Source organism: Lepidochelys kempii, chromosome 22 (assembly GCF_965140285.1).
Source record: "Lepidochelys kempii isolate rLepKem1 chromosome 22, rLepKem1.hap1, whole genome shotgun sequence".
NCBI lineage: Eukaryota > Metazoa > Chordata > Testudines > Cheloniidae > Lepidochelys > Lepidochelys kempii.
In genome coordinates this window covers 5,959,071-5,974,103 of record NC_136401.1, presented here as the reverse complement: position 1 = coordinate 5,974,103, position 15,033 = coordinate 5,959,071, and the positions used below count along the sequence as shown (strand labels likewise).

The following is a 15,033-nucleotide window of genomic DNA, read 5'->3' as shown; positions in this document are numbered from 1 at the left end:
GCAGGGTGGCATGGGGAGTCACTCTCGCTTGTCCTTGTAGTGCAGGTCCAGTTCAAAGAGCTGGGATCCTTCATGCCACACCCCCGATGGCAGAGTTTCTCTTCTGTAATGGATAAAATCTTGTGACTTTTCCTCTTCTCCAATACAGTTATTGTAATACTCCTGGGGGAATTCTGCACGTGCGCAGAATTTATGTCCCCTCCAGATATCTTTGCTTCCCCACAGAAAAATGACTTTCTGATGGGGAAGCAAAGGGAAGCCACAAGAGCGGTCCTGTGACCCTCCCCAGCAGTATGTTTCAGGTGCCCAAGCGTGTGACTCCCCGTACCGCGGCAGGGCCAGCTATTCTGAGCTCTTCCCCTTTGGTGCAGATCCGTGGGGGGAAGCTGATGATGTCCAACACCAGGAAGAGTGACGCTGGCATGTACGTCTGTGTGGCTACTAACATGGTGGGGGAGCGGGACAGCGAGCCGGCCGAGCTGGTGGTGTTTGGTACGTAGTACCTGGGGCTGGTGTGGGGCAGGACACACAGGGTGGCTGGCTATGTGTCACGGAGCTCGGCTCTATGGCTGCTCCCCCACACAGCACCCAGCCTGGCTGATGAGCTAGGTGCTTTGAGAAGTGCCCCATAGCCAAGGCACCAGAGCTGAGTGGCCAGGCATCAGGCTGGGAATACCCAGACTACATCTCAGCAGCCTTTCCCCCTAGGTGCAAGCCTGTCTGGCTGGGTCTGGCCCAGTGTACGTCCCTGAATGGCTGCTTCCCTGCTGCTGTGCTGCGAGCTGGGATTGACAGCTGCACTCCACCCCAGAAGTGGCTGCATGGCAGCAGCGCTGTCTGGATGTGGTTAGGGCCACCCGGGGTGCCAGACATTATTAATCAAAGACCCTACACTCACAAACAGGATCCATATGGGAACATTTGCAAGCTGCCCCCAGGAATCTCCAACCCAGAGCAGTACCAATGAGTCACTGCCTTCTCCATCGTCAGTCACGCCAAGGAGCCGTCTGTGTTTCCACTGCTGGAGGGGACTGAATGGCCATTAACAACCATCCCCTTCTCCAGGCACTGACTGCCTCCTGCCGTGCTGGGAGCTGGGAAATGGTTTATTGCTCTAGCCGAAGGGGTCATAAACAAGGCAGGTGTTTTTCTGAGCAGCCCTGGCCGGAGCCCGAGGGGGAAACCAGTTCCTGCCTACGTTATTGCCAGTCTTGGGTGCTGAGATGTTTTTCCCTCTGCCTTCCATTGCTCCATCCCATCTGCTGGCTGGGAGGTGGTGAGACCTCTCTGAGCCAGGCTGGCCCGGACACAGGACTGCTCCCTCAGTCAGTGCACAGCCCTGCACTTTGGGCCGTGGTGAACTGGACAGGCAGCTGCATAAATAACCCTGCGGCCCGACCAGTTCCCACAGGGCAAGTGTGCTGCCCTTACAAGTCACCAAGGTCTGGCGGAGCTACCGAGGCCAAACTCCGTGGCAGGGCTGGGCCACGCTGGCTGGGTAGGTACTGGGAGGCAGAGCCTGATGGAGGAGACGCTTGTCCTCTCACTGCTAGACCCATTGTTTCAGAGCAGCAGCCGTGTTAGTCTGTATTCGCAAAAAGAACAGGAGGACTTGTGGCACCTTAGAGACTAACCGATTTATTTGAGCATAAGCTTTTGTGAGCTACAGCTCACTTCATCGGATGCATTTGATGAAGTGAGCTGTAGCTCACGAAAGCTTATGCTCAAATAAATTGCTTAGTCTCTAAGGTGCCACAAGTCCTCCTGTTCTTTAGACCCATTGTGTGGCTAGAGCCCTCTGAGCTCCAGGCCCATCAGCCTTCCAGCAGCCACTGGGGGGCCAGAGCCCCTAGGGAGCAGGGGGTGAGGCAGCATGAGCCCCAAGGGAGCAGGGGGTGAGGCTGCGTGAGGCCCCATGGAACAGGGGGTGAGGCTGCATGTGCCCGTCTGACTAGTGCAAGGAGGCTCCGATCCCATGGGGCCGGCTTCTCCGACATTTTCCACGTGCATCCTCTGAGTCTGGCATGGCTGCATGTGCAGGGGTCGGAGGCTGCGGGGCTGCAGCTCTGTGGGGTCTCTGCGCTTGGTGTGGGCTGAACGGCTCCTGTGCTCAGTCCTGACGCTGCCTTTCTGGCCTGTCTTGGCAGAGCGCCCCACGTTCATCCGCAGACCCATCAACCAGGTGGTGCTCGCTGAGGACAGCGTGGATTTCCACTGTGAGGTGCAGGGGGACCCAGTGCCGACGTCCCGCTGGCGCAAGGAGGAAGGGGAGCTGCCGCGGGGCAGGTAAGAGATGAGAGGCCAGGCCCTTTCCTGGGATGGGGTGCAGCAGGAATACTGGTTCCAGGCCGGGCCGGGCTGCCTGTGCACTCCCGGCCCGCTCCACGCTCACAGCTGACAGGAGAGCTAGAGGGATGTCGCTAAACCAGTTCTGCTCTGTGTGTGGACACCCCAGGGCTGCTCTACATGAGACATGCACCAGCTGAACCCAAGGGCGACTTTAACCCGGGTGGACGCATGGGTTCTGGTCTAAGCAGCTTATTCTAGTTTAATGAACTCTGTTCCTACCCAGGTTTCAGAGTAACAGCCGTGTTCGTCTGTATTTGCAAAAAGAAAAGGAGGACTTGTGGCACCTTAGAGACTAACCCATTTATTTGAGCATGAGCTTTCATGAGCTACAGCTCACTTCATCGGATGCATGCCGTGGAAACTGCAGAAGACATTATATACATGCAGAGACCATGAAACAATACCTCCTCCCACCCCACTCTCCTGCTGGTAATAGCTTATCTAAAGTGATCATCAAGTTGGGCCATTTCCAGCACAAATCCAGGTTTTCTCACCCTCCCCCCCCCCCCCCCCCCCCAAACTCACTCTCCTGCTGGTAATAGCCCATCCAAAGTGACCACTCTCTTCACAATAAGAAAAGGAGGACTTGTGGCACCTTAGAGACTAACCAATTTATTTGAGCAAATAAATGGGTTAGTCTCTAAGGTGCCAGAAGTCCTCCTTTTCTTTTTGCGAATACAGACTAACACGGCTGCTACTCTGAAATCTCTTCACAATGTGTATGATATTCAAGGTAGGCCATTTTTTGGTTTGATTTTTGGAGGGGGGTGAGGGAGTGAGAGAACCTGGATTTGTGCAGGAAATGGCCCACCTTGATTATCATACACCTTGTGAAGAGAGTGGTCACTTTGGATGGGCTATTACCAGCAGGAGAGTGAGTTTTGGGGGGGGGGGGGGGGAGGGTGAGAAAACCTGGATTTGTGCTGGAAATGGCCCAACTTGATGATCACTTTAGATAAGCTATTACCAGCAGGACAGTGGGGTGGGAGGAGGTATTGTTTCATGGTCTCTGCGTATATAATGTCTTCTGCAGTTTCCACCGTATGCATCCCATGAAGTGAGCTGTAGCTCACGAAAGCTCATTCTCAAATAAATTGGTTAGTCTCTAAGGTGCCACAAGTCCTCCTTTTCTTTTTGTTCCTACCCAGAATCAGAGCGTCCGCACAGGGTCTGGCAGCTTTCTTACCAGACAAGCCCGGACTGCCTGGCTCACGAGGGGGTTCGCTTGCCCCGTTAGATCCGTTCAGTCTGACTCCTGGAGTGAATGTGGTCCCAGGACGTGACTCATTGTAGAGATCCCCACCTACCCAGAGAGGATTGCCAGCCCCTAACACCCTCCTGCTTACCTAGATGGGTCTGGAAGACAACGAGGGTGGGTGCGCGCACTAACGAGGCCCGAGGTTGGGCCCTGACCCAGGAAATGCCAGGCATCATTTCTCCCCCAGTGGGGAGCAGGATGGGCTGAATGGGAGCGGTCTCCGGGTGCAACCTACTGGCACCAATGTGGCACTGGCATCCTGGGCACCGGGGCTGGTGCCAGGCTGGGCTCTCACAGCGTTTGTTTCGGTCAATCCCAGGGCAGACATCCAGAGTGACAGCACCTTGCGGATCAGCCGGGTCAGCGCTGAGGACGAGGGCACCTACACTTGCGTGGCAGAGAACAGCGTGGGCAAGTCGGAAGCCTCTGGCTCGCTCAGCGTCCACGGTAAGGGGTCGCTCTGGGGGCCAGGCAGCGATGGGGGCTGCTGCTGGCGGTGGAACCCATGGAGTCGAGGAGGAGATGAGCAGCCCTGTTCTCTCAGCGCCTCGCGATGGGGAGATCCCAGCCCAGGGCCTGAGTGCTCCTCAGAGGCGGCTGACACTAGTCGGGCACTGACTGCTGCCGGGGTGTTAGATGTGAATCTTTTCCAGTGCTCGGGGCTGGCGGGATGGAGGGAGATGGGCCAGGCTCCCTCGCTGAGCCAGGCCAGTCTCTGTCGATCCCCTCTGGTTACAATTCAACACCAGCGACTGGGCCCAGCTAGCCACAGCCTCGGTACCGACTGGCTGGGCCGAGGTTAGTGCGTGGAAGTCCCTGGGAAGGCGAATCAGCCTGGCCACGATAGGCAGACACTGCCATGACCCCCTCCTTGCATGATCCGTCTGTTCCATGCTGCTGGCACGCAGCAGGCTCCATCGCTGAGAGGCCGAGTGGGCCCGGCACTCAGAAGCGCCGATTCACTCTGCTTCTCGGCCCCTCATGTGTACTCTCACTGTAACACCCCCCCGGCTTCGCTGGATCCTGCTCATCTCACGCCTGTTTCTCTGTGTTCTCTGTTCCAGTGAGCCCATTCCGTGAGTATCCATTTCATCTCATAACACTGGGGCATGCGGGGATGGCCGCGGGGCCACCGTGGCGGGCGGGGAGGGGCTGTGCATGTGACATTCCTGGGGCTCATGAGGCCATAGTGGGAGACGATCTATGCAAGAGGCTCTTTGCCCTCTCCCCACACCCTGTGGTGCTCCGGCCATCTGCCTGCGTCAGACCATTGGAGAGCACTCTAAAACCTGCCGGCGGGGGCTCTCAGGAACGGGCCTGGCTGGCCTACAAGGGCTTTTCCAACTCTCCTTTCTGGGAGAAGAAGGAATTCAGAGCAGCCTGCAGTTGTGAATCCAACTGGCCTTCAGCTGGCTGCAGAGCATTTGGCTAGTGAATCTGATCAGGTCTCTCCCACCATGGGCACCTCCCTCTCTCCCTCCCTCTCTCTCTCTCTCTCTCTCAGCTGAAAAGCCACTGGGTTCCAGCATGGAGCTTGGGAGTTAATTAACACTAGCCCACTCTGTGGCCCTGTGATTGCCCTCTAGCCACAGAACCGCTGTGCAGTGTGTGAACCCGCAGTGTCCTTCTCCCGTCTCCAGCGTGTGGACCAGCCACTTGGTAGCCCCGTGCAATAGCCAATATCTGCAGTGCATTAAGTCAGAGACACAGACCCGCCTAGGCTCCCGTGACAGCAGTAACTAGGCCTGGCCCTGCAGCTGATGCAGCCAGAAGGCACTGGGAGCCGCAGGCTCTGGGCAGGGTGTGGTTGGCTTTAGCCCATCAGGTGTGTATTGTGTCAGTAGTGAAATGCCCTTGACAAACCCCCTGGCTTTCCTTGTAGAGGTAAAAATGAGGGCACGAAGGGGAGCAAGTGATGGGGCCAATGCAGAACCCGGCTCCCTTTGCTCTGCCCGCTGGGCAGCCCCCAGTCCAGTCAGTTTCCTGCCTCTGATCTGCCCCCTCCGATCCGCCCCCGCCCCTTAGCAGCAGCGCTCGTTCAGCACTAAGTGATGCTTCCTGGGGCGTCCACGTCACTGGCCCTCGTTTCCTCCTGGCCTTTGAAGTGGGGCAGGAGCAGAACGTGGGGGTGGACTTCCTGAGTCAGCCTCCATCCTCCCTGCTCCATGTGGGCGCCTGGCCCCTTTGAAGCCCGGGGGGGGGAGGGGTGCTGCCCCTTTGAAGCCCGGGGGGGGGTGCTTTGTGAAGAGGCTTCTGCATTGCTGCCGCCCCCTCCCTTCCAGCCACAGCCATTGAGATGTGATTGTGGAGCAGGTGGTTACACAGACACAGGCTGTTGCTGGGAGAGGTCACAGGTCGTTGGATTTGAATCCAAGCACTGGGCAGAGCCAGCTGAGCTCCCTTTACAATGAGCCTCCCACAAGAGCGTGCAAGGTGCATCCCACCTCCAGCCACTGCTTGGTGGGGGGGGGGGGCAGCCTGTTCTCCAGGCAAAGGGGAGGGGGCAGCATTGGCTTCCTCAGGGCGTGGTTAAATCTCCAGCTGCAGATCTGCTTCCCAAGCCAGGCCGGCGGGTTCCTGGCACGGGCCAGCTCCCTGCACTGTGTGGGGATGGCTCTGGGGACTCAGCTCTGGGGACTTACTGCCCTAAACAGACTTTGTGATGGGGGCCAGATCCTCAGCTGGTGCAAGTGAGCAGAACCATTGGTGCAGAGCACTGGCCCCTGCTCTGGATTTTCCCCGGTCTCGGCCGCACACCCTTTCTCTGTACAGCGTCCGTCCCACATGCAGATCAATAACAATTAAGCAGCTGCAGGTTTTTCTTTTCCTGCCATGGAAATTCAGACGGGGAGAGCTAGCAGCTTTGGGGAGGGGGGGCCGTTAGCATGGGGGTACCTAGCAATCCATAACTTCATTAAAGCGGTGCCTGCAGGGATCAGCCTGACAATGGCACACCTGAAGCTCTATGTGATAATGCCCCGTGCCCCATAAATACTTTACAGCTCTGCTTTGTCTCCCTGCTCCTGGAGGGAGCAGGGAAGGGGTGGGCAGAGGGGAGATAAGGCGAGCAATTAGCATTTGTAAAACCTGATGTCATTTGTCTTCCATTGAGAGGAAAGAAAAGGTTTTGAACAGCCAGAGGTGGATGGGGGAGGGTTAGTTATTTATGGGAAGGTGGCTGATTTAGGAGACTTGCTCCTTTTCTTCTCTGTCCCTCCTCCCCCTTCCATCTCCAGATCCTGCTCTGAGTGCCCAGAGGTTATCCGGAGGCACATCAATGCACCTTCCCCTGAGTGTTATGGCTTTATTCAGGAGAGCCTCACTGCCACATCCTGGGGCCTTGCCTGGCTCCCTCTTATCTGTCCCCTTGTAAATACCTGGCTGGGGGCGTCTGGTTTAGAATTGTCCCCCTGCGATCCCTCTAGGAAGCAGAAAGAAAAGGAAAGGAGGACTTGTGGCACCTTAGAGACTAACCCATTTATCTGAGCATGAGCTTTCGTGAGCTCCAGCTCACTTGTGCCAGCCAGAGAAGAGTATCAGTCCCGTGTGCTGCTGAAGCCCACTCGCACCACACTGAGTCAAACCCCTTCCCCTGGCCTACTTCATGGGATGTAGGTGGGCACCCAGGGCTCCAAGCTAGTCTGGTCAGGGAGATCCCCTCGGGGTTGCACACAGGCCAGCTCCTGTGTCCCAGACCAGGAAGGTTGCTGCGGAGACCACTGCAAGCCAGGAAAACCCCAAGTGCTGCCACTCGCGGCTGTGATTTCACTTCCACCGCCCACCGGTCTCTCCCCCGCCCGCACAGCGCACCCTACTCGGCTGCTGAGGCGCTGGGTCCTGGCTGCCGGGAAGGCCAAGCCGGTGCTGCATAGCGTGCCGTTGGGGTGGACAGTTGTGTTAAGGGGGCTGTGGTGGATGGTTGCTAGGAAAGGGAACGGCTCGGTATCCCACTGGAGCTAGCTAGTGACTATCTGTTGCTTCTCCCGGGTGCCAGCAGCTGGGCAATATTTTATTCGGGGAGCGGGCTTGGCTGTAGAGTAGCTACTTTCTCAAACAGACCCTTTGGGGCTGGTAGTTTCCATGCTCTGTCTCAGCCAACGTTCCCTCTCATTTCTCCCATCCATGTGCAGAATGAATTTTGTTATGCGCACCAATATGGAGGTGACGTGTGGTGGGGTTCGGAGCGTGGGAGGAGGCTCAGGGCTGGGGCAGAGGGTTGGTGGGCAGGGCAGGGTGAGGGCTCTGGCTGGGGGTGCGGGCTCTGGGGATGGGCTGGGGATGAGGGGGTTGGGGTGTGGGAGGGGGGCTGGGGCAGAGGGATGGGCTCTGGGGTGGGGCCAGGGATGAGGGGTTTGGGGTGCAGGCTGCCCCAGGGCTGATTCCTCCCAGCCCTCTCTCGCCGCAGCAGCCCGGGGCGGCGGAGAGGCACCTCTCCCTGCCGGCATGGCCCTTGGTAGCCTGCTGCGTTGCCACACGGCTTAGAGGGAACTTATGTCTCAGCCCAAGGAGGGAGAGGGGTGTCTCTGTCTGTCTGTGTGTGCACTAGAAATGTCAGAGGGCCAGATTCTGATCCTCTACTCATCAGTAGAGGTTCTATGGTGATGAGGCTGCTATGAAAACCTCCATTAAGTAGCACCGTACCCCATGACGGGCCCTGCTGATCTCACGTCCGGGAGGTCGCTTTGGGGCAAGGTGCCACTCAGCTGAGCGAGAGTGTCAGAATCTGGCTGATTTTAGAGTCCAAATACTGGGCTGATCTTGGCCAAGGCTCTAGCAGTTCAAATGGGGCAGCTTTGCCCGTGGGTTGGGGTGTTCTTTCCCCCCCCACCCTCCCCCCAGTAGTTTTAACCTCGAGCTAGTCAGATTATTGACCAGGATGCTCAACGAGGTGTTCAAGGATTTAAATCCAGAATGTCCCACATCCCACAATGTCCCACATCCCAGAATGTCCCACATCCCAGAATGGGGCTTCCAGCACAGACGTAAGTTTTAACGGACCTTTTAAACAACGTGTTTTAATTCTCCTCTGCGCATCCTGCTTTGGAGAAGACACCGCACACTAAGCCCTGGTCTACACTGTGCCGCAGCACACACGACTGGAGTGTGAATTGCAGAGCTAACTTCCCTGTGTGCATATGGACCCTGCTGGCGTGAATGAAAAGGTAGCTAGTTCATATGAACGTAGCTCTCTTTGAAGAGGGCTGTGTTAACACAAGCCAGATACCTTTTTCCTTTCGTGCCAGCAGTGTCTACAAGAGGCCGTTAGTTCAGTGCGCTCTGCAATTTGCATGCCCGTAGTCCACACTGTGGCGCTGTGTAGATGTAGCCAAGACATTGCAGACACCAGATGGCTCGTGGCATAGGATTCAGGGGGTGCTTTCTTTCACACATTTATTTGGGGAGCCCCTGCACAGTGCAGCCGCTTTGGATCACATTCAAGCTATGGAAGAGTTGGGTACGTCTGACCGTGGACGGTCACAGCTGCTAATCAAGGAGTGTTTGCAACAACGATACTCCTTCGAGTTCCCTGTAAGTGACCTCCACAAAATCAAACAGGAGGAAACTGTGGCCTTTTTTGCCTCTTGTGACTCCCAGCTCAAGCCCCCCTTATCTGGGCTGATGATGTCCCGGAGCGCTGTGGTCTGGGCGCTTTCACAGACCTGGGAAGTACCAGGAGGATTTCACAACAGGAAAGAAGAATTGTTCCCACTGTTAGTGACGTTCTTTCTATGCTGAACGTGGCTCGCAGCCTGGAGAGCGGGATCACAGAGCCAAAGCTGGGATTAGTGCAGGGTGCCCTGGGCTGGGCTGTTCCCCTTTAGGGGACTGGTCTAGTCTCAGGCCTGTTCTTCTTCTTCCTGATGGAGGATGTGGGGTTCTGGGTTTTAAGAATTATTCTCCTCGTTTTTTCCCCTACAAATATGAGGAAAGTCAAGTCTGCCCTGGCTGGAAAGGTCTGGCAGGAGAATGTTTACCGGGAGCTCATGCAGCTGAATGGAAGGGGAGAGGATGTGGTACCATTAGCAAAGGCTTCCTTTATCCAGACTATTAATTAGACATTGGAGTTAAATGTGTTACCGTAAAACCCCTAAATCCAAAGGGTTTTACAGTCTGGCTAGGAAACCAGCCCCTCTGTTCCACTTCCACTCGCTTGATCAACGTGCTGCTGCCTTTCATAGCGTCCACCTTTTGTGCAGCTCTGCCTGTGAGGTTTCTTATGGGTGAAAGCAAGGCTGCAGGGAGGTGTGGCAGGGCTGCCCATGCACCAGGGCCAAGCAAGGTGCCACACTTGGCAACGCTGCCCATTCAGCCTGTTCTCCAGGCCCAGCCAGGCAGTGCTAGTGTCAGAAAAAAGCAGGAAGAAAATGCGGCCCCCTCCGGCCTTCGCCGTGGCTGACAGAGAAGCAACAAGCTCCCGGTCCCACTGGGCAGCCTCTGCCAATGCAACCTGCAGCTCTGGGCCTCTCTCCAGGGACCCGGCAGCACTCCTGCTCTGTCAGAGAAACAGAAGGCAGGTGCTGCAATATCTTTGTGGCTGTTCACCTCTGTAAACAGCCCATCGGATGCCCCAGCACCTGGGGAGAAGGCCCAGGGCTCAGGCTGCCATGTTACCACAGAGCCATAGAAATGTCGGGCTGGACGGACCCTCGAGAGGTCATCAAGTCCAACCCCCTGTGCGAGGCAGGACCAAGTAACCCGAGATGGGAGTTTGCCAACCTGGTCCAGAGATGGGGATTCCACAGCCTCCCGTGGAAGCCTCTTCCAGAGCTTAGCTACCCTGAGAGTTAGTTTGAAAGTTTTTCCTAAAATCTAACCTAAATCTGCCTTGCTGCAGACTAAGCCCATTGCTCCTTGTCCTGCCTCCAGTGGACATGAAGAACAATTGATCCCCATCCTCTTTATAACAGCCTTAACCGATCTGAAGACTGTTGTCCGTCTTCTTTTCTCAAGACTAAACACACCCAGCTTTTTTAACCTTTCCTCCTTGGTCAGGTTTTTTAAACCTTTGATCATTTTTGTTGCTCTCCTCCGGACTCTCTCCAGTTTGTCCACATCGTTCCAAAGCGTGGCACCCAGCACTGGACACTGCTCCAGCTGAGGCCTCACCAATGCCAAGTAGAACAGGACAATTACCTCTTGTGTCTTACATGCAACGCTTCTGCTAATACACCCCAGAATATTGTCTTTTTCGCAACTGCAACTCGTTGTCTCACATTCAGTTTGTGATCCACTGTAACCCCCAGATCCTCTTCCCCATTCTGTAGCTGTGCCTTTGATTTTTCCTTCCTAGGTGACATACTTTGCTCTGTTCTTTATTGAATTTATTCTTGTTGAAATGAGACCAATTCTCCAATTTGGGCAGGTCGTTTTGAATTCGAATCCTGTCCTCCCAAGTGCTGGCATCCCCACCCAGTGTAGTGTTATCTGCAGATCTTACAAGCACGTTCTCCTTTCTGTTAGCCAAGTCATGAGTGAGAACATTGACTAATACCGGCCCCAGGACTGACCCCTGTGGGACCCCATTAGATACCCTCCCTGTCTGGCAGGGGACCATGGATAACTACTCTTTGAGGGCGGTTTCTCAATCTGGTGTGTCTCCACCTTACAGTAAATTCATCTAGAGCACTGCCCTAGTTTGCTGATGAGCATGTCATGCGGGACTGTGTCAAAAGCTTTACTAAAATCACGCTCTGTCCCATCTCTGGCTCCCCCGCAGCCCCTAGGACAGTGACCCTGCCAGAGAAGGGAATGAGGTTGGTTTGGCGTGGTTTGCTGTGCCTCCCTAGCTCTTGCTTCCCCAGTGTTAGCTTAGGCCATAAAACAGGCCAGATGTGCAGCGTGCTGGAGCCCCAGTCTCCAGGAAGGGCACTGGTCTGGTGTCGCTATCCCTGCGTAGATGCTGTGTCCTGGTGTGGTACCAAATTAGGCTGCGCCCTGCAAGCCCAGCTTTGCCCCAGTGCAGCATGTCAGCATTAGGGGTTTTCTCTGGGGTCCCTGTAGCTGCTGACAGGGCCAGCGCTCCGGTTCCTGGTCAGCTGCCTGGAGGCTCAGAGAAACGCATGGACCTCTGGGCTATGGAAATACGTTCTGCTAGCCAACACAGCATCCCCTCCCCACCTCCTGGGGGAGCATTTCTGCAAGAAAGCCCCAGGTGCCCTGAGCCCCAGTGCCTGGAGACCCCATGCTGTTGGACAAAACCCCTTCTAAAGTTTTGCAACCCGTGTCTATTTGTTTCTCCCTCTTTTCACCCGCTCTCAGTTCCACCCCAGTTAGTGACGCGCCCTCGGGACCAGATTGTAGCTCAGGGCCGCACCGTGACCTTTCACTGTGAGACCAAAGGAAACCCGCCACCGGCTGTGTTCTGGCAGAAGGAGGGCAGCCAGGTAGGTTCTGCATGGCCCCCTCCCCTGAGTGTGTACCAAGGCCTACCCGTGCCCCTGTCCCACGCCCCTGCCTTGCGAAGCCAGATTGCGAAGCTCTGGCTGCCTTGCCCAGGACTCCGAGCCCATCGGGAGGTTGTGACTTGCCCTCCAGCCTCAGAGGGTGCATTCACATCTGGGGTCCCTGGCCCATGTGATCACAGTCCCCAGCAATGCTCCCAGGGCACAAACCTGGTCCCACCCCACCCGGACCCAGGAGGGACCCAATCCCTTGGGACAAACAAAGCAGCGTTGTGTTCGCAGGGTGAGACAGCGTCTAGGGCGGCCTCTCGGGACGAGCAACTGGCTGACTCTGCTCTTGCGAGCCGGGAGGCCAGGGCCTGTGTGGGGACGTCTAGGCTGCAGTGGGGAGGCGTGAGCCCCAGGGAGGGCAGCGCCAGCTAGCATGCTAAGGATAGCCCGCCCGATGTCTCTCCTGAGCCGCTGTGGGCACAGCAACATCCACCCTGCAGGAGCTGAGCGAGTGTGAGCGCGTCGGCCCAGGCTGGGAATCCCACCCCCTTGGCGAGCGAGTGTCGGCGTGGCAGGGAGCAGGGGACGGGGAAGGAACATTCTCCACTGGGCACTTCAAGTGCGAGGCCTGGCTGAGTCAGCCAGGCAGTGACTCCTGTCCCTTGCCTCCCCCGAGGCTGCTCTCTGCCCGCCAGCCTGCTGCCTGTCCCCTGCGGGCTGCCCTGGGGTCCAGCCCTTGGGCTGTGTCAAGCCCAGTTCATTCTGGCTTCGATTCAGGGAGATCTCCCAGGCATGGTCCTGCTGCCCAGTTCCAACCAGCTCATCCTCGCAGCTGAGACACCTCCATGCCCAGCCCCGCTCCTAGGCCCTGGGGACGAGAGGTCCTGGCTTTGGGTGGCTCCCATGGGGCCATGCTGGGGCCCACTTGGTCCATCCCTGGGGCTTAGCTCAGCTGTTTAAGTGGCCCTGGCAATGGGGTTTGCCCCGCAGCGAATCATCCCCAGCTGCCCTGGTGCCTGGAGCCGTGCCAGGGCTGTTCTGTGGGTGGTCGAGGCTCCTGCAGGCGGGTGAGGCACTGGCGAGACCCTAGTGCAGGAGTCAAGAGGCCAACAGTATTGCCCCGAGAGGGTGAGGCTTGAGGAAGGCAGCCCCTAGGGTGGCGGGGGGGAGGCAGCATTGTGCCTATGGAGGGGTGATGGGTGGGGAGGGGAAGTTAGTGAGTGCAGGGGGGCGGGGAACAGCAGGGCCAAGGGGGCCCAGCTCAACAGTGTGTCTAGCTCTCCTCTTCTGCCAGCTGCTTTCTGCTGCCCCCTCAGACTGCCGTGTCTTCCCCTGAGGCAGGTCGTCTCCACCCGACTGAGCTTCCCCACACCCACCCAGGCTCCCAGGCCCCAGCTCGATTCTACTGACCCCCACACCCACCCCAGGCTCTCAGGCCCCAGTTTGGCTCCCAGGGTCCAGCTTGACTTGCCCCCTACCCCAGCTCACAGGTGCTAACTGACCCTTACCTGGCTCCCTTCCCCAGACCCTGGCTCAGTTCAACACTGCTCCCCACCGCTCCCCACTCCCTGCCTGGGCCCTGGCTCAGGTCAGCCCCCCGGGTTCCCCTCCTGAGGCTCCCCCAGCTAAGGTGCTCAGGTCAGCCCTGGCACTTGCTGCTCTGCAGTGCACATTTCTACAGTGACGCTGCTCTGCTGCCCTGCTGGAGCCCCACACCCTTGCCCATGAACGCAAAGCTCCCCCCTTGCCCACTGGCCGTACAGAGCCGAGGGAACCATACCGCATGGGTGAGAGCGCTCTCAGCTGGAGCGCTCCGGGAAGGGGTCAGTGTGCAGGGACCCAGGAACCTGAAAGCAGAGCCAGTCAGCACTGAACCCCGTTGGGAACAACCATAGGGATGAACCGGGCCCCGGAGGACAGGGCAGGAATATTGGAGCCCAGGCTGGAGTGGCAAAAGGATCGGACCTCTGGGACTGAAACAGGACAATGCTGTGCTCCCTGGGGTCCTGCATCATCTCCTGGCCAGTGGAGCAGGACGACTCCGTTCTGCTCGGCAGGGCCTTGCCGGGGTCTGCAAGCAGATCCCAGTGTGTGCCTGGCTTCCCTCTGTCAGAACCACCAGGTGAGCTGCGGGCATGCCTGCCATGTGCTGTCTGCCCAGCCTGGCACCCACGGGCCTGCATGATACCACAGGCTGCACAGCTCAGAAGGGCAAGGCAGTGTGTTTGCTTTGCGGTGCCTAGCGCACCAGCTGCCAGATCTCCAAGGAGCCGCGCCTGCCTGGCAGCTGCTCTTTCCATCCCATCCCTTCTGTTTTGTTCAATCGTCTGTTGTCCCTTTCCTTTGGCTCCTCCGGCATGCTTGCAGCAGAGGCCCAGAACTGCCCCAGGGCCTGGTGTGGCCAGGAGGCAGTGCTGTGATGTAGCCTCTCTCTGCCCACATGCGTGGCAGGAGGAGAGGAGGTGTGAGACCAGGATTGTGGCACACCAGGGCCTGCTGCTGTACACAGCTCCCTCCTCACCCAGTAACAGAAACCCTGAGGGAGGGCGGGGGCCAGTCATCCCCACCCTCCAGCAGCCGTTCTCCTTGGGGAATGCTTCCCTTCTTAAGGGGAAGGCACCACAAACACAAGACCCAGGTGCTTTCCAGACGGAGTGGGGCCGGCCGCACGCTCCGTGGGCTGGCGGGAGGGGCCTGGCCCCGCGCACTCCGAGGGCTGGCGGGAGGGGACTGGCCCCGCGCGCTCCGAGGGCTGGCGGGAGAGGCCTGGCCCCGCGCGCTCCGAGGGCTGGCGGGAGAGGCCTGGCCCCGCGCGCTCCGAGGGCTGGCGGGAGGGGACTGCCCCCGCGCGCTCCGAGGGCTGGCGGGAGGGGACTGGCCCCGCGCGCTCCGAGGGCTGGCGGGAGGGGCCTGGCCCCGCGCGCTTCGAGGGCTGGCGGGAGAGGACTGGCCCCGCGCGCTCCGAGGGTTGGCGGGAGGGGCCTGGCCCCGCGCGCTCCGAGGGCTGGCGGGAGGGGCCTGGCCCCGCGCGCT

General features: G+C 58.0%; 1 protein-coding gene across 5 annotated transcripts in view; it reads left to right on the top strand.

The window, feature by feature from the left end:
- The window catches only part of ROBO3 (roundabout guidance receptor 3), a 145,487-nt gene that overhangs the window by 91,537 nt on the left and 38,917 nt on the right, over positions 1-15,033 (top strand). For 4 of the 5 annotated variants that reach the window (XM_073320816.2, XM_073320819.2, XM_073320817.2 and 1 more), the window contains exons 4-7: positions 372-492; positions 2,148-2,286; positions 3,927-4,054; positions 11,867-11,991. In XM_073320816.2, the coding sequence (XP_073176917.1) occupies positions 372-492; positions 2,148-2,286; positions 3,927-4,054; positions 11,867-11,991 (513 nt within the window). The remainder of the gene's footprint in view (positions 1-371; positions 493-2,147; positions 2,287-3,926; positions 4,055-11,866; positions 11,992-15,033) is intronic. The other variant, XM_073320820.2, reaches the window with a different exon arrangement.